The sequence below is a fragment of the Notothenia rossii genome (genome assembly GCF_949606895.1).
Source record: "Notothenia rossii genome assembly, chromosome: 12".
Lineage (NCBI taxonomy): Eukaryota > Metazoa > Chordata > Actinopteri > Perciformes > Nototheniidae > Notothenia > Notothenia rossii.
The window spans coordinates 3,621,975-3,645,754 of NC_136911.1; the positions used below are offsets into that span (position 1 = coordinate 3,621,975).

The following is a 23,780-nucleotide window of genomic DNA, read 5'->3' on the forward strand; positions in this document are numbered from 1 at the left end:
CAACGTTGTAGGTTTTATGTCAGAGATTAAGATTGAATATGGAGCGAAGTAACTGCAGGCTTGTGTTTTTACTAGGATTTTTGCCATATTTTCATTTCTTCCTGCTCTGTTGCGCTTTTTCCTGGATCACTGGTGACAGGGAGTTATTTTTAAAAGACAAACATAGATCTTTGACTTTATTTTCTTTTTCCTGCACTGCCCTGTAAGAATGTCGCTCCCCTTTTAGACTTTCTTAATCTTCTACATCCACCTCACAGCTGACAGTTCAAAGCCCCTCAGCTGAAGCTCCACAGCGGCTCATGTTCCATAAACATCCGAGATGCCTTCATTTTCTCCGGCGCTGGCTGCGGGATAAAGCCTCCAATTCATCACGTGGAAGTTGCGGCGCATTTTTTCGCAGATGTCAGGACAGCCTGTGACAAAGGTTTGACACCAGAGCCATTAGTCACATGGACGTGTTTTAACCAAGTGCGTGGGTCTTTTAAAGGCACGATGAAAAGAGATTAATAAAGTGACTGCCTGCTGCTCGGGTGAGCGGATTGAGGCATTTTGAAGTCGACATGAACGTGCAATGCGTGTGGTTATTTTTAACACCAAGGCACAGCATAGCCTACTTATAGACGCCTCTAATCTTAGTGCCATTTAAAAGAAGCAGAGCCTATTGCGAGTCTGCCCTTTTGAGGTCAAAAGTACACGATTTGATTCATGTTTATTAGGCCTATGTGTTATTTTAAATCATGTGTCATAGAAACACCACTATAGTTAAAACTGTTTTTTTCTTACTGTTGTGTTTTTTTAGCTAAAGTTACGCACATACAGCTTCTCACTTAATTGGATTGGATGGATAAAAGACTATTTATATGTAGGCTACATGCGTGTGTTTTAATATTATGTGTATGTAGGCTGGGAGACGTACACCGACAGTAATTCCTAGGCACCCTTAAGCAACGAGACCACGTGACCAAAGCGGGGCGGTCGAACTACAAGCCATTTTGGGGACGGTGTCAGTTTGCACGGAGCACACACACACACACTGCTGCTGCATTTTACTGGGGGGTGAAGCGGATATTTTGGAGGCAAAGTTATCGGTGCCAGAGTGGAAACCTCCCCGAGCCGGAGCCGCAGGACTGGGTTGTTTTGGAGCCTCGGATCGGATACGCTCTCAGCGCACAGGCGGCGAGGAAAGGTTTTATTCGCACATCTGAAATGCGCTCCGGTCCGCCGTGCGCTCTCCGCCACTGACAGCGTCTGCAGCTTCAAGATGGCGGCTCGGCTCCTATTCATTTTCTGCTGATCTGCCTCCCAACTTTCATTGTCTATTCACCCGAAGACCCACCGATCCCCAGCCAAGCATCCAGGTACGTCTTCTTCGATATCGTGTCTAACTAACGGGGGCAGCAGGAGAGGTTTGGCTCGGTGCTTTTGTGTTTTTTCTACGTACCGATCCAGCGGTGGATGTGGAGCTTTCAGCTGCAGCGATCACCGACGTGGAGCTCGGCGTGTCTGCGCAACACTTTTCTGCAAAACATGTTCCCCGTTTGGACAAAAAAGCGATTTCTGATCCACGGAGACTCAGTGTAGCTGTACCTTCTTATCAGTCATGTGTCTGTATGAGCTGATCTCGGCTGGGGTTTGCTTTGCTTCGTTTGGATTTATGTAAAGTGGAAGATCTCCGGCGATCCAGCCTGTGTTGGCTGAGATGTTAACAACAGCAAGTGCTCCAAACGCTCCTTCTGCGCTATATTTCCATACAGCTGCTTTATTTTATAGAGTTGGGTTGTTTGTGTGGTTGGGAACCCGATGCTATGTTGCTTTTGGCTTTGTTTGACTAAATGTTGGATTTATTAACTTAACTTGGATTGCTCCCATACTTGACATGGAGGCTCACAATTTCCACTGTGCATAAATGTTTCATAACGGCTGCTTGGTAAACACTGGATCCTCGTTAAACACGCACCGTGGATGTTTGTGTTTGGATGTATGGTTTCCATAATTTAGAAGGATGGTTGGTTTTTGAGGTAAATTAAAAAGAAAAGTGGCGACACCTCGGCCAGGATACAAAGGCTGGCTGTGTCTCGCGAGCTGCCACAGCTTTGGTTGTTTCTGATTTAAAACATGCTATGGTGAGCATTGGATATTTGTTTGTTGACATGTAAGAGTATCATGGATTTCCATATGTTCACCCTCATACGGCTAAATATGTTGGTGCTGTGTCTGAATCTGGAGCCACAGGACTGGAGCTTCTGCCTCTTGGGTGATACAAAATTATTATTTTAATCATGAATGCTGTTGGGCACTCTCTGTGTGCTTAATGGGTTAAAATTAATGTATTTCCCCCCACTTGGGTTGAACATCTCACGGGTCTGGTGATATGTTGTTATAGCCTCTCAGACTGGATGGTTTCCAGTGTGTGTTGAGAATCATTTAACACGCCAAACTCAGAATTATTCAAAAAGTTTCATGTGGTCATTTAGGAATCCCCTAATATTTATTTCTAGATTTTCTGTATTGACTGAACGTGGTGAATATGGGTTCTTGGTTTTTCCCATTGCTGATTTTAATTGGGTTATTTCCAGCTGCTGTTGATTTACGTGGTAAGGGGAACCTTTACAAGAGGAGCTGCTCTCGTTTTTTGGATAAATGAGGCTTTGGGTCATTGCAAGAAGCGAGGGGAAATCTGCTCATTTGTTGATAGTTGACTGACATAATTAAAGATTTAGGGGCGATTCTGAATTTCTGATGATGTGTTATCAAAACAGGCTCAATAATTAAACCTATCCATCATAAGAACAAAGCCTATGTGATTCATATTCATGCACAGTCAGTGTTTTTGGACTTGTTTTGCTGTTGGTTCTGCAGCCCCATGAATTCACTCTGGATGTGAGGGATGATTGACTCAGAGTTTTATAAAGTGCAGCTCCCTCAGGACAAGGAGAGCAGTTGTCCAAACACACGTCAATCGATTAATGGCGCAACAGGCTCCCTGCATGTATGTAGACATTATCCATCATGATCCATGTGTGGAGTCCGAGACGCTGTCCAAACTGCGGTCCTGCCCCGGGTGAGGTCGGGTGGAGCATTGAAAGCGGCCGAGGCTCGGGCACGGTGCCGGCTGTGTCTCCATAAAGTAACAGTGTGGGACAGGCTGGCTATCATCCAAGCACAGCCCCCTCTTGGTGTAGCTTATAGACTTTTAACGACTTTAAATGACAGCTCGTATAATTATGGCTCAGTTTTATTAATGCGCATCGATTTGGATCATTGTTTGCCAACCTTACAAGATACATTTACCACATGGCTTTGGCTAATTACTGGGTAAAATGCACAAACGACAATACTCTGGCACTAGACTTAATTCACGGTTGGAGTTTAAGCTGTTTGTTCAAACCGGGTTTGTAAAGTCCAATGCTAATATGCGCAAAGTGTAAGCACAAGCATTGTTGATTTTAAATAAAGGGTTTATGTGTTGATAATGGCGCATAATAAATAAGTATGATCCAGTGTGTGCAGTAACTTCAGTGTCTGCTGCCTGCTGCTTATCGCGCACACAACAAGAGAAACGGCGCAAAGCGAACCACAATAACCCGAGATTATTCCCTATTGGACCCAAACTGCTCCATATGGTGCATAAAGATTTGCGGATCTAATGCTCTCGCGGTTCTATTTATCCCCTTTTGCAAGGAAACCCCGCAGCCCGTTGAACCGACTCGGGGTTTTTTTCCTCCACAAAATGGCAGCCGTGCAGTCGGCAGCCTGGCAGTCCAGTGTGTTTGTGTGTGTGTGCGGGGGACGGGGGACGGGGAGCTCCGGTCCCTCTCACCCCCCGATTGCACACCGGCAGGCAGCTCTCCGTTGTTTTGGTTGCACATCCTGTCTGGTTCTGGTCACTGTTGAGCACACATGTGGGCTTGAAAAAGCAAAAGGAGTTGCCATAGAAACGCTCAGGTTTCCCCATATAACCCGAGTGGCACACCTGACGCAGTGAATGGCTGTCTCCCACCACTCCGCCACCCTCACCCATTCTCACCCCGGGGCGCCACTGGACCATTATTTTCCAACATATTTTTATCGGATAAACATCCATCTCAGTGGGAGACGCACCAACCCGATTTATTTTGAAAGGTAGCCTACATTTGTATTTGATCCCTCATACATTTACATTTAAAATTATAATTCTGTTTTAGTCTTAATTTAGTCCCGTATTTAACATAAGCATATCCAACGTATCGATTTTAGCAGAATGCGTCCAAATTAAGATGTGTTTTCTTATCATGGCTCTCTCCCTTTCGCTTGGAAACATTTGATCAAAGCTAGTGCACATGTTCCTCTGATCTCGCCATGTTGATTTAAGATGAAGCGCAGGAGAGGATGGAGGCTCCATCGATCTCTCGGAGGAGGAGATTGATTTATGATTATTCCCTGCGCCTCGGTCAGGTGACTGTGCTGCTGCTGCCTATCAATCTGCCACCGAGCTCCTTCCCCTTTGCTAATTATGGGATTAGCATAAAAGATGATGTTGCTTTAACGCAGTCAAACAAACAGCAGCCCTTCTTCCAAATGGCACAGACCTGCAGCCCTCTGAAGTCTCTCCGCCATGCATGCTCTGTTTTGACTTGTTTCTCTTTCCTCTTGCAGGATTGTTGTTGCCTTCCCTCATCATGCATCGAACCACCAGGATAAAGATTACTGAGCTCAACCCTCACCTCATGTGCGTGCTGTGTGGAGGATACTTCATAGACGCCACCACCATCATTGAATGTCTCCACTCATGTGAGCAAACTGAACCAAAATAATGTTGCTGCTTTTTTGTTTTCTAATGTTTTGCAAGCTGATGATTGTTGGAATCTTTTTGTAGCAATATACTTTCTTGCATGTTTCCCTTCACAAACACTGGATTTAAAACATTGCTTTAAAGTATATGCCTCCCTGAGGATATCATTTCAGATGATATCTGATCTTGACAGTTTCTGTTCCCTTTTTCATGGTTTGCAGTTTGCAAGATGTGCATTGTACGCTACCTGGAAGCCAGCAAATACTGTCCCATCTGTGATGTACAAGTGCATAAAACCAAGCCTCTGCTCAACATAAGGTGAGCATTTCCTGTTCCCTTTTTCATGTCCGTTTTTGATATACATTTTTAGAATCTTTGTGTAATTGTGGTCAATCATGGGTTGCATTTTATCACAATTTAAAACATATATTTCTTCTTATATAAAAACGTTTTCCCTGTATAGTAAATGTTAGGCAGCTTTGATATTGACAACAGTCTTTGCCTCCTCTCTGGTTTTCCCCTTTGTTTCCTGAATGAACAGCTGAGTCAGTGATTGGTTGAAAATGAAAGTCTGTTGTACATCTCTGGTTGCAGTCTGTCAAGAAACAAGTTTCTATGAATGTAAAACATTTGCAAACAAGAGAAAACACTTTGCAGTGATCTGTCTTTTTCTACAGACGCTTAATCAAATTGAACGAATGTAACTATCGGTATATTTTTAGTTTCTAGTTTGAAATACACATATTGAGTATTGTAGAATCTGATGATTTTTCTTTACTCTCTTCAGGTCTGACAAAACTCTACAGGACATTGTTTACAAGCTGGTGCCCGGCCTTTTCAAAAGTAAGAGAATAAAGTCTGTTTCTAACATCTGTTCACTTTCCTTCTGACTCACATCGTCCAGCTCTCTTCTGATGAACTGTTTCATTCTCAGCCAGCACACAGTGTTTAAGTTATCACCACTTCTGCAAGATAAAAAGGGAAAGAATATTACATTCTAATCAATAAACCCCCAAAAAGCTACACATATTTATACTGAAATACAATGTTCAATGTTTTTCTGTTTATAGCCTGAAATGAATTGCTTGCCATGAGATCAGATCTTGTCGGCTGCTTTGTTTCATGTTATTCTGTATGAGCTGTTTGATCAAACATTAAAATAGGTCAGACAAAACTCAAGTTGGTTTTCTTTCATATCTTTCGCTCATTTAAGGACAAATATCATGATATAAGGGGAATGTATGGCGGGTTTTCGCTGCATTGATCCAACCCATAAAATATGGTTACCAAACATTGGAAATTGTTCGCATTATATTTAGATTGAATTTATCCCGTTGTGTATTAAGGACAATATTTATATTTGTGTAGTATTTGCTCAGACTGCTAATTGCTTGTCTTTTTCAATGTCCTCAGATGAAATGAAGAGGAGAAGAGACTTTTACTCGGAGCATCCCGTAGACGGTGAGTTAGAAAACATGCTATTACATTTATTTAGTTTCCATGTAGTCACCGCAGGGAAGAGACAAGAATCACATTTCTTAAAGCATGGTTTCACCTGGTTTCGGAAATCCACAAAATATCTTCAATTTGAGGGGAAAATCCAATCCTTTGAGTTTTTGAACATAGAAAAAAGTGGACACGGCTCATCAAAAGTTCTTGGATTTTTATTTTTGAGGCAAAAATACAACTCAAAGTTCTTTTGATTTATTTTCTGTGAAGCCTGCTTGTTCTTATTTGAAAACTCTCAGTGTTTAACTGTAATTAACCCGCATCTATTTCTCAAAATATGCCATGTTGGTCCTTGAATATGAGTAAAAGTCTTATCATTTGATGTTTAAAAAGGCGGGAAAACCCTGAAGTTTTGTATTTAATAAAAGTCTCTGTTTAGGTTTCTCTTCGGTCTTAGTGTTATTTGTGATTTATCTTTGTGTATTTCTGTGTGTGTGTTGATCTGCAGTGTCGAATGGATCTAATGAGGATCGCGGGGAGGTGGCAGACGACGATAAGAGAATAATCACAGATGATGAGATCATCAGCCTCTCCATTGAGTTCTTCAATCAAAACAGGTTTGTCTTTTCTTCCAATAATGATTAAGGCTACACTTTTATTTAGCTGTTCTTGACGAAGGAACAAACTTAAATATTTAATTCAGTGGCAGACAATGTTGTGACAATATGTATGAGCTTCATTTACATGTGTTCCATCTTGTTTAGTTTTGAAATTGGTTTTGTCTCAGATAATATATTTCATTTACAGAATAGATCTAACCCGAGTGTTTCGGCAACATCAATTACCGTACTTCATCAGAAATATTAAGATCTTAATTTTTTTTCTTACTATTATCCAACTCCAATCCCCAGGGCAGAACCAAACCAAATAGAGCTGCAATGATCGGCCAGCTAATGAGAAAGTAGATCAACAGAAAAATAATCTGAACTATTTTGATAATTGATTAATCACTCAAGCAGTTTCTTCATGCTAGAAAGGAGGATATTTTTTCCTGAGTTTCTTTGTTTTATTTCATATTTAACTGAATATCTTTGAGATCCTCTTGGACTCTAAGAAAGTTTGAGTGAAATATGTGTTTATTTTCGGACTAGTTGATTAATGGATAACTATACTAGTTGCAGTTGCATCCCTGTGAGTCAAACGAGTCGCATCCGGATAAGTTTGGTCACACATTTTCTGCAGGATAAGAAATTGGCTTTTTCCAATAATTATTTTTGGATGTCACTTAAAAAGGCTCTTTTCTGGAAAAAGCAACTGATACAAGTTAAATGGGTTTTATTGAATTATTCATTTTTTAAAATTATTATTTCCTTTTAATTTTATGGTTTTTTTTAACATTATTTAAGGATTGCTGTCATAAGAAAAAAAGAAAAAAAATACTATGTATGTCAAATATAGTTTTAAGGAAATAAATCTATAAAGTGCACTTTTTATCCAACAGTAGATCTTTTTTTGTTTTACATTTTAATATGTGGTGTTAATTATTGCTTACAATCAATTTGTTTTATTGCATGCTGGCCTTGATGTTGGCACATGAATAACATAACATCACAGACCTTTAAAGTCCTAATATTCTCTCTTTTGTATTCCTTGCAGACTGGGAGGAACAGTGGAGGACAAACCGAGTAAAGATCAGAATGTGGTAAGTTACTTCTCTTCTCCGCCAGCATTATTTCTTGTGAGCAAAATAAAAATCTAACACCACAGACTCCTTTTTAAGAAAGCAGCTCATGAGTAACAATGCCTCCCCTCTGTTGTGAACTCTGACACATTACACACATTGTTTCCTCTTGAGAAAGGGCTTCAGTGTTTCTGCTGTTAAGGTGGACCAGGCTCATTACACTTGTGTACAGATATTTATTCCTTTTGTGTCTAACATTATTCTGCAGATTGCTAACAAGAGGTACCTGCAGTGTCCGGCAGCCATGACAGTGATGCACCTGAGGAAGTTCCTGCGCAGCAAGATGGACATCCCGAACGCCTACCAGGTCACCATTTAAACACTTTTATTTATTATGAACAATGCACTGCTATAATTCAAACTTTAATTTAAATCTGTCGATCCGAGGGGTTTGCAATATTATAATTCCTATTTAAAAAATGTTACCTATATGCACTGTTTTTTAATTTTTTAATGTTTTCTCTAGGTTGAAGTCATGTATGAAGACGAGCCTCTGAAAGATTACTACACATTAATGGATATAGCATATATCTACACTTGGAGACGGGTAAGAGATCTTTTGGGGACGAAAAATACTTGATTTTGGTTGGTTTCTTTACATTTATGTTGTCTAACTAACAACAAATAAATCCTGTTATGTGTGATATGTTAATTATTCATTTTAAGTGATCCACGTTGTCAAATAAATATTAAATATGATCATGTTTTATCAGCTGGAGCATGCATTTAAACACGTTGTTATTTGTTGTTAAAACAATTATGTACATTGTTGATCTTAAAAATAGTCTATATAAATTATATTTTGAGTAATAAATACATTTAAGATCAGACCTTTAGATTGTTTGTATAGTAAAAGACTGCACAGAGGTCAAACTGGTCTGTTTGTAAAGGGTTTCCACACTTTTGTTTTACCATGGGTAAGACACTATGTGGTCAATTTAAAACATATTTTCAATTGTCTTTAAATCTAAAAATATAGACTGTATGATTGCTGATTGATGAGGGAGGGTAAACCATTATATATATCCCAACATTTTTATTTGGGTTGTAGGCCTAGATGTAGGTTATTCTCCAACATTTGGAACAAAACAAATGACCTGAAATTGCATTTCAAAAATTGTTACTAAGACAAGAGAAAGGGGCTTCATCTGTCTTTGAGAATATATTTGTGGAGGTTTTTATTTAGTTTGGTTGATTATTATTTTTTTGGAATAAGGCCTAGAGTGTTTGACTTGGTCATGGATGTTTTGGGACACCGAAATGAACACATCTACATCATTGGAATACACTTTGAATTAGGTTATTTGGAAGATGCACATTAGGAGTTAATTTGTTTTATTACGGTGAGGCACTCCATCGCATGTTTTTGCACTGGTCAATCCAGCGGTGTTTGGCTATTTTGCTGCAACAAAAAGTATTCTTTCAGACTTGTGAAAGGAAAACATCCAAAATAAACATTTAGTATTTTATTTTTCGTTATCTTTTAAGGGGTGTGGATTGATCCTTAAATGCATGTAAAGTTAGCATTCGATAATGTTTCGCATTTGCATGAATTTGGAAACGTAAAAGAAATGACCTAGTTAGGGTTATCAACTCAGGAAGTTTCATGGTAATATCTATTAATCCAGTTCACTTTTGTTCACACTAATACAGACTTGTAAGGCTAAAAAAAAGGGCTATTTATATCATGCATTTGGTTTTAATTAAAACATATATTTGTCTTAAAGTAAGTTATCAATAGGGGAGGTTTTTTACGTATTTATCTAAATCTCTCTTAAGGCTGTTTCAAAACAAAACATTTGTTTAGGTCATTCCTTTTTTGCGTTTACATATTGAATTACCTCCTTCCTTCCCCACAGAATGGCCCCTTGCCGCTGAAGTACAGAGTCCGACCCAGCTGCAAAAAGATGAAGGTGAGCCACGCGCAGCAGGAGGGCCAGAACAGCGCGAGCAGATCCGGTCCAGAGAGCGACTCTGCCAGCGACAAGGCCGGGAGTCCCTCCGGAGCTCCGTCCACCTCCTCCTCGCTGCCGAGCCCCGGAACACCGGTGCAGTCCCCGCTCCCGCAGCTCCCGCAGCTCCCGGTTAACGGGACCCCGGCGGCGGCGGCCCCTCCTCCCACCCCCAGCCGGTCCTTCACGCAGTTCGGCGGAGGCGGCAGCAACAAGCCCCGGAACGTGACCCTGAACGGATCCGCCACCTCCTCCGGGTGACGCGCGTTGTGAAGACCTTTCCCTCTCCATTTGTTGTTCTAAATATTATGGCATCATGTAAACGTAGTGGAATCAGAGACATTTCAGAATGAAAGGAAAGAGGAAGACGGTGGGAATGTTTTTAAAAAGCAGGTTTTGATGTTGGAAAAAAAGGAGGTTGTGGAGGGAAGCATTTATCCCATTTTAAAGCTACATCTTTATTTTACAGAATCGACTGAAGATGGACTTTTATATTTTCTTTTACGTTGTTTTCAGTGTCAATCATGATTATGTCATGTGTGTCGGGATATTTTGAAGCTGTCAGTTTGAACATGCATGATAACATTTCCTTTCTCGTATGAAGGGGAATCTGCGTGTTTGCCCCTCAAAGGTTTTTTGGAAGTGTGGCGTCGATATTGGAGTTTGTTCGGGCTGTTGGAGGAAACACAACTTTAAATTGCCTTTTAATAAAAAACAGTTTCTTGTAGCTGCAGTGGATCGGATTGCTTTATCGTGTTATTAGCAATTTTAGAGAATCCACATGTAAATAGAAACAAAATGCATATTTAATCAGCGATAATGTTATTCTCTTATTCCCCCTTTGTTCTGCGAATGACTTGGGCTCAGCTCCATTACATTCATCGACAGATGTTTTGATGTCCCCTGTGTTTTCCGTATTTGTATCGCTCGATTGTATGGACAACTTATTGTATTGTATTACTGTTGCACAGTATAAAACATCTAAATAAAACATTTTACACTTAAGAGGTTAGTGGTATCTTTTTATTTTGGTGCAGGATCATCTGTGTGGGGTTTAGCATTAACAAATAAAGGCGTGATTGGAGTGTGCAGGCTGCAGAGCGCCAGATGTCTGTGTGAATGAGATAACTCGGTTACAGAGGCTGACCTGGGATACAATCTGAATACATTTAATGAAGACTGAAGCCTTTTTGATTTTTGTTTTGTATGGATGATTTATCACATGAGTAATTGCATTTACTGCACTGAAATACAGGTTCAATGGAAAATAACCAACTGTTTTATTTTAAAAGGCTACCATTTTTTTTTATTCCGAAATGAAACCTCAGCGATTTTTTTTATTGTGAAATAACGCTGTTATCCCTTTTCTTTTCTTTTTTATACATTTCAAGCAATATTAGCTTGTACGCTAAAAGTATGATAAGTACTTTTTTACATTCATTAATTGATATGACATTTTCAAAATTAAAAACGAGTAAACACAGTTGCATTTTTTTTTAACCCAAGAAGACTTAGCTTTCCAATAAAACCGAAATAATAAAGTATATTAAATATTAAAGTAGAACAAGCCGTGCCGCAGAGCTTCAAAAATACTTATGCACACATAATAATTCAGATAGGCCCTACGTGTTAAATGTCTGCAATGTTTTGAAAAACGAAAAAATATATATCCCGTTTGCGCACCAACGGAGTGATATTTTATGCTTAAGTCATAATTTATCATTGGTTAAAAAACACAATGACCTCAAACGGAATCTTCGCATTTCATCTAATGCAAAAATAGTAATCAGCCTATAAATAAAAACTAAACCTGTATAAGTCATGAGCATACAATGTTAATCCTATTACAATTAAATAATTGTCATTCTTTCAGTTAGCCATTCAGTGGTTTCTTCTGCTTTGTTTGCTGTGACAATGTAAAAAAAGCTTACCAAATAATATGTAGGCTACTCCGATATCAAAACGAATCACATTTTGTCATAGCCTATAATATTGATATGGTTTATTGTTGCAGACCGAGGTGTAAACATATTGAAATAACGTAGTATGTCTTTGAAGTAGACTGTGAATAACAGTAAAATAAATGTGGACGATGGCCAACAGACCAATGGATGCGATAACGAAACCAGCAAAAATATTTAACTTAAAGTTTACGTTTGGAGATTAACCATATTTAAAAAAGCCTTCATGCAAAATCGATGGCAAACGTTATAGGTTGACGCAGTTACCGTATTGTATGAGAGACGGTGATAACAGCCAATGAGAATTGTGCAGGCTATGCATCCACGTTCACGTGTCAACAAAAATGTTGTACTTTTTGAGTGAGTTCAAGTCAGAGAAAAATCCCTTCTTTGTGCTTATTTCTCCCATATTTGTATGTCTAAGGCTACTTCTGAATCGCTTGTCAATTATATTCTGCTAAAATCAAAAATTAGCTAACACGTTTCACTGTAGGCAACCAGAAGCTCGTGTTTTCCCTTTTTAAAAGTGGTGAAAGTAATGTTGTAGTCAGCGGTAACAACAGAAACACACTGAACCTTTTTCAGAGGGTGAGTCATCTTGTCAATAGACGATCTTTGGCACCGAACATTCTACTTCCTGTCTGTTGTCACGGTAACACCTAACAACACTACCTAAACCAAACCTGGAGACCATCAGGAGAAACGCTGCGTTGATCACTGTGTTCATTAAATCCGTTTTCTGTGTAAATAACCTGCATTTTCTTACTAAAATACACATTTTCCATCAGGGTAACAATGAGTCAACGACAGATAATTCAAGGTAAGATGCACGAGCAGTTTTTTTAATAAGAAAAAATAAGGAAAATGCAGCTTCAAGTCAAACTGTTTGCTTTTGTCTGTTTGCAGTTTTTGAGCAGTATCAGAAGTCAAGGATGCAGTTTGTGCAAACGGTCGCTGATCTGGCAGCCAGACCACAGAACATAGAAATGCTTCAAAATGCTGGTAAGAGAAACAAGATAATAACCACTAAGACATGTCAGATGTGGCTGCTGTTCCCAGGGTGTAATCCTCTCCTCTCCGGCAGGGGTGATGACCCTGCTGCGGCCCTTGATGCTGGATAGTGTGCCCGGGATCCAGCAGACCGCCGCGCTGGCTCTGGGCCGGCTGGCCGACCACAGCGACTCGCTGGCTGAGGCCGTGGTCCGGGAGCACATCCTGCCGCAGCTGGTCCTCTCTCTGGCCTCGCAAAACGTAAGTCTCTCATCTTTAAGGCTCACGTGAGGGCCACTTCAATGCAGACAGTTCAACCATTTCTTTCGACAACCGATATTATGCTTTCCCCCCACTTTCTTCGACATACGATATCATGTTTTATTTTTGACATACTATACTATGCCTTATTTCGACATTATATCTCGTTTTTTTTTAACCTTTTTCAACATAGTATACTATTACTTTTTTTTCAACATGCTATATTTATATAGTGACCGTTATCTAAAAAGTACGTTCCTGTCATGGGGGGGGGGTAGCCTTAACACAAATAAAAAAATGTGATATAAGGAGTAACTAAAAAAAAAAAAGTTATATAAGGGAGGACCCTTATCTAAAAAATACCATGTATTTTTTCATAAACTATGACTTTTTCTAACGACAAAAATATACTACACCTGGTTTCTACACACTATAACGTGCCTTATTTCGACACAAAATCCGATGTTTTTTTGTCATTTTAAAGTTTTCCCGACTGACTTTTTTGTCATTTTTTTCGACATAGCATATCATGTCCTATTTTGACACAATATGCTATGTCATTTCCTTCACTTTTTTCAATATAGTGTAACGTTCAAAGAGGGAGTCGGAAACAGGCTTCTAGTTATTAGGCTTTAATAACTCTTATTTCTTAGGATCACAGATTCAGGAACAGCTTGGGGTTTACACCTTACACACTCCCTCTCTCCACACACACACACCTATATATACACCAGTGTCTACGTCACAACCTCCCCGCCTTCCCCCGTCCGCTCCCCCAACCACAGGCCCGCATCTAGACCAGCATCCTGTGCAGCTCTGTGATTGGCCAAGAGACGGGGGATGCCTGATTGACACCCTCAGCCTCCTATCAGGGTCGCTACACTACCCCCCCACTACAAAGTTCCTCGCCCACGAGGAACAAACCAAACTCATCACAAACACTACAACAACACACTGAACTTGACTAGGAAGGGCTGGGTGGACTACCATCCCTTCCAGTGAGACCAGGGCGCATTCTTGCCCTCTACCATAAACAAGGGGTCTCACTAAAAAACTCTCCTAACACACAGTCTATGAAACGACTCGGGGGTCGTGCCTGCCTTCTCGGGCCTGGGGTGGCCGGTTCCGGCCCAGGCGGGGAAAGGGGAACGCGAAGTGGGTAGCACTCCGTCCCGGATGAGGCCCTGTTGCTCCGCTCGCCGGAGGACCCTGAGTGAGGATGTCGAAGGGCCAGCCGTGGGGTTTCCCTGTGGGGAAGCGACTCCTCTGTACGGAGCCAATCTGTCTCTGTGGAGAACCACTTTTCTCCCCTTGGGTGGCAGCTGCACCCTGTAGACCACTTCCCCCACCCTCTCCAGTACTCTGCAAGGACCTACCGACTGGCTGTCCAGTTTTGGGCACCGGCCTTTTGTGCCTTGCGGGCTGTAGACCCACACCAGCTCCCCAGCCCGGAAATGCTGCCCTCTTGTCTGGGTGTCATAGTTCCGCTTCTGTCTCACCCCAGTGCTTTTCTGCTGATCGCGGGCAAAGGCGTGCGCGGAATCGAGGCGGTACTGAAGTCTCCTGGCGTACTCGGGCCCTGGAGGCGTGTCCAGGGAGTCTGGTGGCTGACCAAATGCCAAAACAGCCGGGGTGCGAAGCTCTCTCCCCAACATGAGGAGGGCCGGAGAACAGGCTGAGGACTCCTGTACTGCCGAGCGACATGCAATGAGCACCAGGGGCAGATGCTCGTCCCAGTCGCGCTGATGCTGAGACGTGAGGATGGCCAGCTGTTGTCCCATGGTGCCATGGAATCTCTCAACTAGTCCGTCGCTCTGAGGTCGCAAAGGGGAGGTGCGTGTTTTGTGCATACCCAGTTGTGTGCACATGGAGGCAAACACCCAGTACTCTAAATTTCTCCCCTGGTCACTGTGCAGGGTCTCCGGTACTCCAAACCGGCTGAACATGCCGACCCACCACATCCACCGCTCCTTTCTCCATCGGGGCCCCCACGGGAAACTGTTGTAGTGGAGCATGGGAACGAGCAGGGGGGCCTTTCCGAGCCATACACGGGTCACAGCGGCGACAGAAGTCCTCGACATCCCTAGACTGCCCCCAGTAGCAGCCCTGACGAAGGCGCCGGAGCGTCTTGGTGACGCCAAAGTGCCCAGAACCTGCGGTTCCATGCATGGCCTTGAGTACGGCCTCTTGCAGACCCCTCCGGACCACCACTTGCCACCTCTTCTCCCCCGTTGCTGGCTCCTTTCCACGCCCGCTGTAGTACACCCTGACACAAGCGTAGAGCCTCAAACTGAGACCACAGTCCCTTGGTCGCTTTAGAGAGCACGGCCACTTGCTCCCACGGTGGCCGCTGCTGCGACTCGACCCACTGCAGTACAGGCTGTAGCACGTCGTCCAGCTCCTGCTGTTGCTTCCACTCTGCCCCGTCCACTGTCCGGAGCTCCTGGCAGACAACCTCTTCCACTGGCCTCGAGGCCGTACAGTCAACACCCTCCTCCAGCAGTTCCTTTTCCCGAGTCTCTCTCCTTTCGCAGTAGTGGCAGCCGCCGACGGCACACGGGCGGCGGGAGAGAGCATCCGCATTAGTGTGCCGCACCCCCCCCCCGGTGCTCCACCCTGAAGTCCTACGCTTGGAGCTCTTCTATCCACCTGGCGACCTGCCCTTCGGGCTCTTTGAACGTCATGAGCCACTGTAATGCCGAGTGATCCGTCCTCACCATGAACGCCTGACCACACAGGTAGTATTTAAAGTGCCTGATGGACAGGACCACTGCCAAAAGTTCCCTGCGAGTGACGCAGTAACGTCGCTCTGCTTTGTTGAACGCGCGGCTGAAGTATGCCACCACCCGCTCCCCCCCTGGTGTAGTCTGAGAGAGCACTCCACCTACCCCCACCCCGCTGGCGTCGGTGTCCAGGGTGAACGGCAGACGGGGGTTGGCTGGTGCGAGAACAGGGGACTCACTCAAGGCCCGCCGCAGGCTGTCAAACGCTGTTTGACATTGCTCAGACCACAGGAAATCCCTGTCCTTCTGCAGCAGCTGGAACAGGGGTGCGGCAGTGCAAGCAAAACCCCGTACAAACTTCCTGTAGTACGAAGCCAGGCCCAGGAAATTCTTCAGCTGTTTCTGGTTGCGAGGGCTTGGCCAGCCCGCGACCGCCTGCACTTTCTCTGGCAGGGTGCCGATGCCCTCTCCCCCCACTTTGTGGCCCAGGAAAGTGACCTCTCTCTGCATGAAATGACACTTATCTGGATGTAGCTTCAAACCAGCGGCTCTGATCCTTTCCAGCACCACTCGAAGAGATCCCAGGGCCGCCTCAAACGAGCTGCCATGCGCCAGGATGTCGTCCAGGTAAACCACACACTGCTGGCGGGGAATCTCCGACAGCACCCTGTCCATCAACCGCTCAAACGTGGCCGGGGCATTACAAAGCCCAAAACTGAGGACCTTGAACTGCCAAAGTCCCCGGCCGGTACAGAAAGCCGTTTTTGGCCTAGCCCCTGGGGCCAGATGAACTTGGTAATACCCACTGCGGAGGTCCAAGGAAGAGAACCACGACGACCCGGCGACCAGGTCCAGGGACTCATCGATGCGGGGCAGGTGGTATGAATCCTTCTTAGTGACCCCATTCACCGGTCTATAGTCTGGGCACAGCCGCCAGCCACCGGTCTTCTTCGGGACCATGACTACCGGAACGGCCCACAGGCTGTCGGAGGGCTCGATGATGTCTGCCTGCAGCATACTCTGCACTGCCTCGTCGCAAGCCTGCTGACGAGCTAGGTGAAGTCGGCGCGGGCGACACTTGATAGGACGCGCGTCCCCCGTATCAATCTCGTGTTCCACCAGATGCGTTCGGCCCACCTCCTCCTCCTTCATGGCGAAACTGCCCTGGAACTCTAGCAGCAGCTGCCACAGCTGCTCTTGCTGCTCTGGATTTAGGCCGCCACAGTTCTTCCGCCACACCTCCAATACTGCCGACTGAGCCTCTTCCACCCCCGTCCGGGGTAACTGAGGGGGGACCGTGATCGGTTGGCACAGTCCGGGGTTGACCGGTGCAGCCTTGTCCTGAGTGGGCGTCACCATGGATACGGGAAAGGAGGAAGGATTTTCTTCCGGTCCTAGAGTACTCACGTGGGTGTAAGGGGTCTCCCCGCAGGTTCAGCCGGGACGTGGATACGGGTCATAGTGATCACCGGCCCCCCATGGAAACTCACTGTACCAGCTAGAAAATCCAGATAGCAGCCCGATGCCCTCAAAAAGTCCAGACCCAGAATACACGGGTCCTGCACCTCCGCTATCCACACGGGGTTCTGCACTTCCACTCCCCCCACCAACACAGTCAGCGTGCCTCTTCCTTCCATAGGCGCCAGCTCTCCCGTGATTGTGCGGAGACGCACCGCTGTCGGCTCCAACATAGTCCCACTGGGCAACACATCTGGTCTCACCAGGGTTACTGTAGAGCCTGTGTCCACCAGCGCAGCGCAGGGCACCCCCTCAACAGCGACAGGGACGTAACAAGACTCTCCACCACCAGCACGGCCCACCACGACGACAGGCTCCGAGCCGGTGCTGTCATCTTCTTCAGAAAGGCGTAGCGTCTGGTTCCCCCGGCTGTGCTGCCGGGCTTCTTCCTCTGATGCCGGTGTTGATGACAATAAAACGGTGGTATGGTTGAGGAGTTTTTGGGCTTGTCTCCGCATCTTCCCCTTTATGCGGACCCCCCGTCGTTTACCTGGGTCCGGAGTGCCTTGGGGCAGTCTCTGGGAAAAGAAATAGTATATTATGTCGAAGTAAAGAAAAAACAGCATGGTATGTCGAAGAAATGCAAAAACTGACAGTTTAGTATCCAGAAAACAAGATATAATGGTGTGCATAAAAAACAACAATATAAATGTCAGTAGCCTATAAACAACATCACTCAGTATCTTGGAAATATGCAAAAATCATTATATAAACACAGTATGTTGAAAAAAAGTTTTTGTATATTAAAAAATATCAGAAAAAAACACAAAAATTCATAATGTTGAAGAAAACAAATCCATGGAATGGTTTATTTTATAAATTGCTATAATGAATTGTAACTATAGTATGTCATACAATATTGGCATTAAATTGCAAAGGACAATGTTATAAATGTACCAAATCATGGGACAATATAACTGACTTGTATTTCAATCGTAAGTAACGTCTTAAGACAGACCATGAATGTAAGAGTATCTTCTTTGTATGTTTGTATGCAGAGGTTCTATAAGAAAGCAGCAGCCTTCGTTCTGCGAGCCGTTGCCAAACACACCCCCGAGCTGGCCCAGGCGGTGCTGGCCTGCGGGGGGGTCGACGCTCTGGTGCTCTGCCTGGAGGAGTTCGACCCCGGCGTGAAGGAAGCGGCTGCCTGGGCTCTCAACTACATCGCCCGGCACGACGCACGTAAAAACACATTCTTAGATTTCTATTGGTCTACCTTGGTTCGTGATTGGCTAATGGTTTTACAAGCCAAGTCGTTATGACATCACAAAGGGGCCAAAATCTGATCAGCTCATTTTCAGACAGGTTTTTATATAAATGGATCAGGACAAAAAGTGAGCGAATCTTTTTACCTGAAATGAAACTTTGATGAAATGTTGATGTAGAAGAGACATGAAAAAGTAATAGGTGACCTTTGAGTGTTTGTTCTCTGCTTCCCACCCCTTCCCTCTTGGTGCAGAGTTGTCTCAGTCGGTGGTGGATGCCGGCGCCGTGCCCCTCCTGGTGCTTTGTCTTCTGGAGCCGGAGATGGCCCTCAAACGCATCGCGGCCTCCACCCTCAGTGACATCTCCAAACACTCCCCGGAGCTGGCCCAGACCGTGGTCGACAACGGAGCCATCGCACACCTGGCCCAGATGATCCTCAGCCCTGACGCCAAGCTCAAGGTAGGCCAGCTCAAAGAACACGTTTGACCTATTATATGAGGCTCTATATGTTAGTGTTTTACCTTCAGTTACCCATTTAACAAACATCTTGCCCTGCCAGACTGTCATGAGATACTTTGTGAATGAAATGAAGGGATTCAAAAGGCTTTATTCAAAGACTATCACGATAAGAAACATTTCTCCACCAGACTTCATTTAAATAAAAAATATTCTCCCGTTTTTTTAACTTGAAATACAAAAACAATCGTAGTATCACATCGAAAAACCTGCTAGAAAATAATCCCAAACATGTTGGTGCATGTTACAGATCTTGCAAGCAACACGATCATACTAAGTTCTGCCTTTTGTCTTGGAAAAATGATCAAAAATGTACACACCATTTATATATATTATATTAAGCAGAAGTACCAGATATTGAATAGAGAGCAGACTCATTTCCACATATATGCTGACTTGTTGTGCAAAACGGTATAAACTATAAACGAGCTCTAGAATGAATGCAGCCCTATTTGTTGTCCCTGTAGAGGCAGGTGTTCTCCGCCCTCAGTCAGATCACTAAGCACTCGGTCAGCCTGGCGGAGATGGTGATTGAGGCGGAGGTGTTCCCTGCAGCCGTCGCCTGCCTCAAAGACCCTGATGAGTACGTGAGGAAGAACGTCACCACTCTGATGAGGGAGGTGGTGAAACACACACCAGAGGTACTGCAGCACACACTCGTTCACTGAAGGCACAAACATGCAGGAGCCAGAGTAATGTGCGAAGTGTGTTTGCAGCTGTCCCAGGTGATCGTGAACTGTGGAGGCATGGCAGCTGTGATCGACTTCCTGGGCGAGTCCAGTGGAAACCTGCGGCTGCCGGGGATCATGATGCTGGGATATGTGGCGGCTCACAGCGAGAACCTGGCCATGGCTGTCATCCTCTCCAAGGTGTTAATCTCTCGTGTGATCCCTCTCCATGAGCCATGTGACAGCAGGTCCAGTATGTAGGTCACACTCACCGAGTCCTGTTTGTCCTCCTTTCCTGCAGGGGGTGCCACAGCTGGCCCTGTGTATGTCCGAGGAGCACGAGCACCACATCAAGGCGGCCATAGCCTGGTCCATCGGACAGATTGGACACCATAGCCCTGAGCACGCCAAGGCGGTGGCCACCTCCAACCTCCTGAGCAAACTGCTGGAGCTGTACATGGAGGCCAGCAGCTCCGAGGACCTGCAGGCCAAAGTAAGAGCAGCAGAGAGACGCTTCAATGACGAGGCTCTCAGCAGGGGTCACACCTGAAATCAGAGTGAACTGTTGAATATCTCAAAAACATACATATATGGGCTTTATAGTTTTATCTGCTTTGTTCCCGAGAGCTCAAAGAGCTGCAAATTAAGCAATAAAAGTAAAAAACATCTCCACAAATTTCACAACACAAACCCCCCCCCCCCCCCGCTGCAATAGAGAGTAAGAAACTAAAATAAAGTTTTTTTCCCAGGGAAATTAATTTTTGTGCAGTTGCTTCATTTTAGAATAAAATAAAATGACTTGTTTGTATAAACATGTCGAAGACTACCAAACACTGCAATATGCACAAAGCCGAAATGGTTGCAGCTGACAATAAGTAAAGCATTTCAGAACGTATTTGTTTGCAATATAAAAACAAAGCAGCTGAAACGCACAACAGCAAATGATGCTGATGAAATGTAACTAGAGACGAAGTAAGCAACACAAGATGTTGGGTGCAATGAGCTCTTAGGGCCACCGTACAACAACTATCACTTATGTATTAAGTATATTGACACGCTCTCAATAACAGTGAGGCAACGACTGCACATTTTTAAAGCCAAACATGGAGATATTTTGATCTCACTGGTCTGCAGGTATCACTTGTTAAAAAGCTGAAACAACAGTTTGTATGAATGTATACAGTATGATGTAATTCCTCGTGTTTCAGAGTAAGAAGGCCCTGAAGAGCATTCTGCAGAAGTGCACCTACCTGCCGGGTCTGGAGCCGCTCCTCTACGATGTTCCCAGCAACATCCTCAAACACGTGGTCTGCCAGTTCAGCAAGGTGTGAGTCTAACACAACTAGGGATGGGTACCGAGACCCGGGGCTGAATTATTAAAGACCGTGGTACCGTTAAGCTCCGACGTTATCGGTACTGTTGACGATTGTAAATGTAGATGTAAAATATGTCATGTATTATTGCTACACAAACATTATATTGCAGTTTTAGTTTCGCAAACTCAGTTTCTAATACGCAAAAAGACTGCAAAATGCTTCTATGTTTAGTATTTTCGATCTTTCCAATCCAGACGAGAGATCTCTCTCCCCGTCTGTGTGCGAGGGAGCGGGGCAGTTTACACACACACGCTCTGCTACATGCAGCAACACACATACACGGAGGAGATTTACCCGTCTCGATGTGGACAATGCTCGTTAGTCGTTACCAAAAGTGCAATAAGAGTTTAGCATGTAAGGACAGATTCTTTTTAATACGATTTGTTAAAACATTGTTGTTTCTTTTTATGTGAAATATTATGCATTTAATTTAAATAAAAAAACATGTTCATTTTGTTCACAATTTGTTTAGTCAGTTTACCGTATTTTTTTCTCCAAAAGAACCGATAAAAGACCGGATCGATAAGCGGTATCGATAAAAGTAGTAGTAGTAGTACCGTTAAAACCTTAACGATACCCATCCCTTAACACAACAGGAATCTGCTTCAAAAAGGGAAATCTAAATCAGGGGTGGCCAAATACAGAAAAATAAACGAAGGGCGGGGCCACTCACTAGAGGTATACTGCCTCATAAGTTCAGCTATAGGTCAGCAAAATCAAATCATCCTAAATCACAGCTCTCCAGAGGGCAGCTCATTCCTTACAACAGAAGCTCAGATTGATTATCATAAGCGGAAATATGAAGGGTACATTTGAAGCTTAAGTTATTGGGCTTTTTTTCTTATCAGCTTAGATTTGTTAGAACATGTTTTCAACTTTAATTGACTGAATTTATTTGAGAAGTGGGCTCATTAACAAATGAATACTAATGAGTAATATCTCTTTGTATCTATAAGTAAGAAGTACAAGACAAGCAAAAGTTTCATTTGAGGGCCGTAATACATTATAACTTTTTGAATTAGCTGAGGGCCGATTCAAAATGGCCCAGAATCTAAATGAATGTCAGGTTTCTAAAGGCACGGACACACCAGGCCGATTATCGGCGTCGGTGGGCGTCAGGCCGACGATGAGCTTCGACACGCCCTACTCAGATTGGTGTGTCCCGCACCGTCGGGCCTTTTCAGCCGTGCCGACGCCTTTTCGGCCGATTCAACATGTTGAATTGGCGGGCAGTCCGGCCAAAGGCAGTCGGCAAAATAAATCACTCTGATTGGCTGTTCAGCTAGCGAGTGCATGAGAGCGAAACGGAAGTGAGGGACCCAAACAAACTATTAAGAAGGCAAATCTGAGATTTCATTGAACTCCAGCTCTCGACACAGGTTCAGGAAAGCCCCCATGAGCTTCTGGCTGTAGAGTGAAAATGGAACGCACGCTATTTGTTGTTTGTTTATATCACGCAGTCTGTTCTTCTTCTCTCGGTTATCACGCAGTCTGGCTTCCGGTTGTTGCCTCTTTTGATGACGAATACACACTACCGCCGCCTGCTGGTAAGAGAGTTATTGCCACTCAAGCATGCGCAGTTCGTACGTGCTACTTGGCCGTTGGCTGAAGTCTTTGCGGTGTGTTCCAATGCGACACATGGCCAAAACGCAGCGACGCAGCAGTCGGGGTCCGTCTGTGTCAGTTCTTTGTTGTCCGGGCCTTTAGAGTTGTTGGTTTGGATGTGATACCTGAGTTTCCTCTCCTTTCAGGTACTCCCTCATGACAGCAAGGCTCGCCGGCTGTTTGTGACCAGCGGAGGTCTGAAGAAGCTCCAGGAGATCGAGGCGGAGCCCGGCTCCCCTCATGCAGATCACATCAACAACATCAACAGCTGCTTCCCCGAGGAGATCGTCAGGTGTGTGTCTCTCCCTAGCGCACACACACACACACACACACACACACACACACACACACACACACACACACACACACACACACACACACACACACACACACACACACACACACACACACACACACACACACACACACACACACACACACACACACACACACACACACACACACACACACACACACACACACACACACACACACACACACTTTGTTAACATCAAACCCTGTGTCAGAGTTCCCGTTAGCCGGTAATTACCGGACTATGACCGGTAAAATATGCTGAAGACCGGCAAAAATAAAATCTCTCCGGTCAAAGTGTCCGGTCAAAATAATTTCCGTTTAGCGCAATACCGCATCAGTTGCGCAATTTATGTGACAGACAAGAATAGTCAATTATAATGTCTAACACTTAATATGGAGAAAGAGATGTCTTGTATGGGTTGATTGTGCGTTGATCTGTGGTAATGCCTCAGGGTTCCGGTCGGCATGTAAACAAATGCATAATGCTGCGCTATACTTTGCAGCCTCACCCGGTTGCATAGCGACGCTTATTGTTTAGGTGTCTTTTAATAAGCAGGTAGTCATATCATTAGCTAAAACTAGCTGGATCTGATCGATATGGACATAAACGCGAGTGAAGTCTAATCTGACGGGAGAGATCAGCTGCTGCTGTCGAGTCGACAAGCAGCTCTGCATGATCACATGCAGCGGTGAGCGGACAAAACACACACTTCAGGTTAGAATATCAC

At 44.2% G+C, this 23,780-nt stretch overlaps 2 protein-coding genes across 5 annotated transcripts; both read left to right on the forward strand.

Moving 5' to 3' along the window:
- Positions 1-285: 285 nt before the first annotated feature.
- bmi1a (bmi1 polycomb ring finger oncogene 1a) lies at positions 286-10,918 on the forward strand. 3 transcript variants are annotated; one of them, XM_079661109.1, is made up of 10 exons: positions 286-424; positions 4,636-4,770; positions 4,993-5,089; positions 5,559-5,614; positions 6,185-6,232; positions 6,729-6,837; positions 7,877-7,922; positions 8,170-8,268; positions 8,428-8,508; positions 9,821-10,918. In XM_079661109.1, exons 2-10 carry the CDS (start codon positions 4,659-4,661, stop codon positions 10,172-10,174), a joined length of 1,002 nt encoding a protein of 333 aa, XP_079517235.1. In that variant the 5' UTR covers positions 286-424; positions 4,636-4,658; the 3' UTR covers positions 10,175-10,918. The 3 variants fall into 3 exon arrangements, with proteins under 3 accessions (XP_079517235.1, XP_079517234.1, XP_079517236.1); XM_079661108.1 differs by lacking the exon at positions 286-424 and adding an exon at positions 820-1,358; XM_079661110.1 differs by lacking the exon at positions 286-424 and adding an exon at positions 3,777-4,122.
- A 1,578-nt stretch (positions 10,919-12,496) lies between these two features.
- Positions 12,497-23,711, forward strand: spag6 (sperm associated antigen 6). Of its 2 annotated transcripts, XM_079661224.1 has the most exons (10): positions 12,497-12,694; positions 12,781-12,876; positions 12,959-13,125; positions 18,365-18,548; positions 18,826-19,031; positions 19,556-19,729; positions 19,805-19,957; positions 20,058-20,249; positions 20,965-21,081; positions 22,884-23,711. In XM_079661224.1, exons 1-10 carry the CDS (start codon positions 12,670-12,672, stop codon positions 23,244-23,246), a joined length of 1,677 nt encoding a protein of 558 aa, XP_079517350.1. In that variant the 5' UTR covers positions 12,497-12,669; the 3' UTR covers positions 23,247-23,711. The 2 variants fall into 2 exon arrangements, with proteins under 2 accessions (XP_079517350.1, XP_079517351.1); XM_079661225.1 differs by having other exon boundaries at positions 12,526-12,694; positions 20,965-23,025.
- Positions 23,712-23,780: the final 69 nt, after the last annotated feature.

Bases quoted from the DNA above. Each gene is read 5' to 3' on its own strand.
- bmi1a (XM_079661109.1), top strand. From the start codon at position 4,659: ATGCATCGAACCACCAGGATAAAGATTACTGAGCTCAACCCTCACCTC. The intron at 6,233-6,728 runs GTGAGTTAGAAA...GTTGATCTGCAG, and splicing joins CTCGGAGCATCCCGTAGACG to TGTCGAATGGATCTAATGAG. The intron at 8,509-9,820 runs GTAAGAGATCTT...CCTTCCCCACAG, and splicing joins ATATCTACACTTGGAGACGG to AATGGCCCCTTGCCGCTGAA.
- spag6 (XM_079661224.1), top strand. From the start codon at position 12,670: ATGAGTCAACGACAGATAATTCAAG. The intron at 19,730-19,804 runs GTACTGCAGCAC...GTGTGTTTGCAG, and splicing joins TGGTGAAACACACACCAGAG to CTGTCCCAGGTGATCGTGAA. The intron at 21,082-22,883 runs GTGTGAGTCTAA...CTCTCCTTTCAG, and splicing joins TGGTCTGCCAGTTCAGCAAG to GTACTCCCTCATGACAGCAA.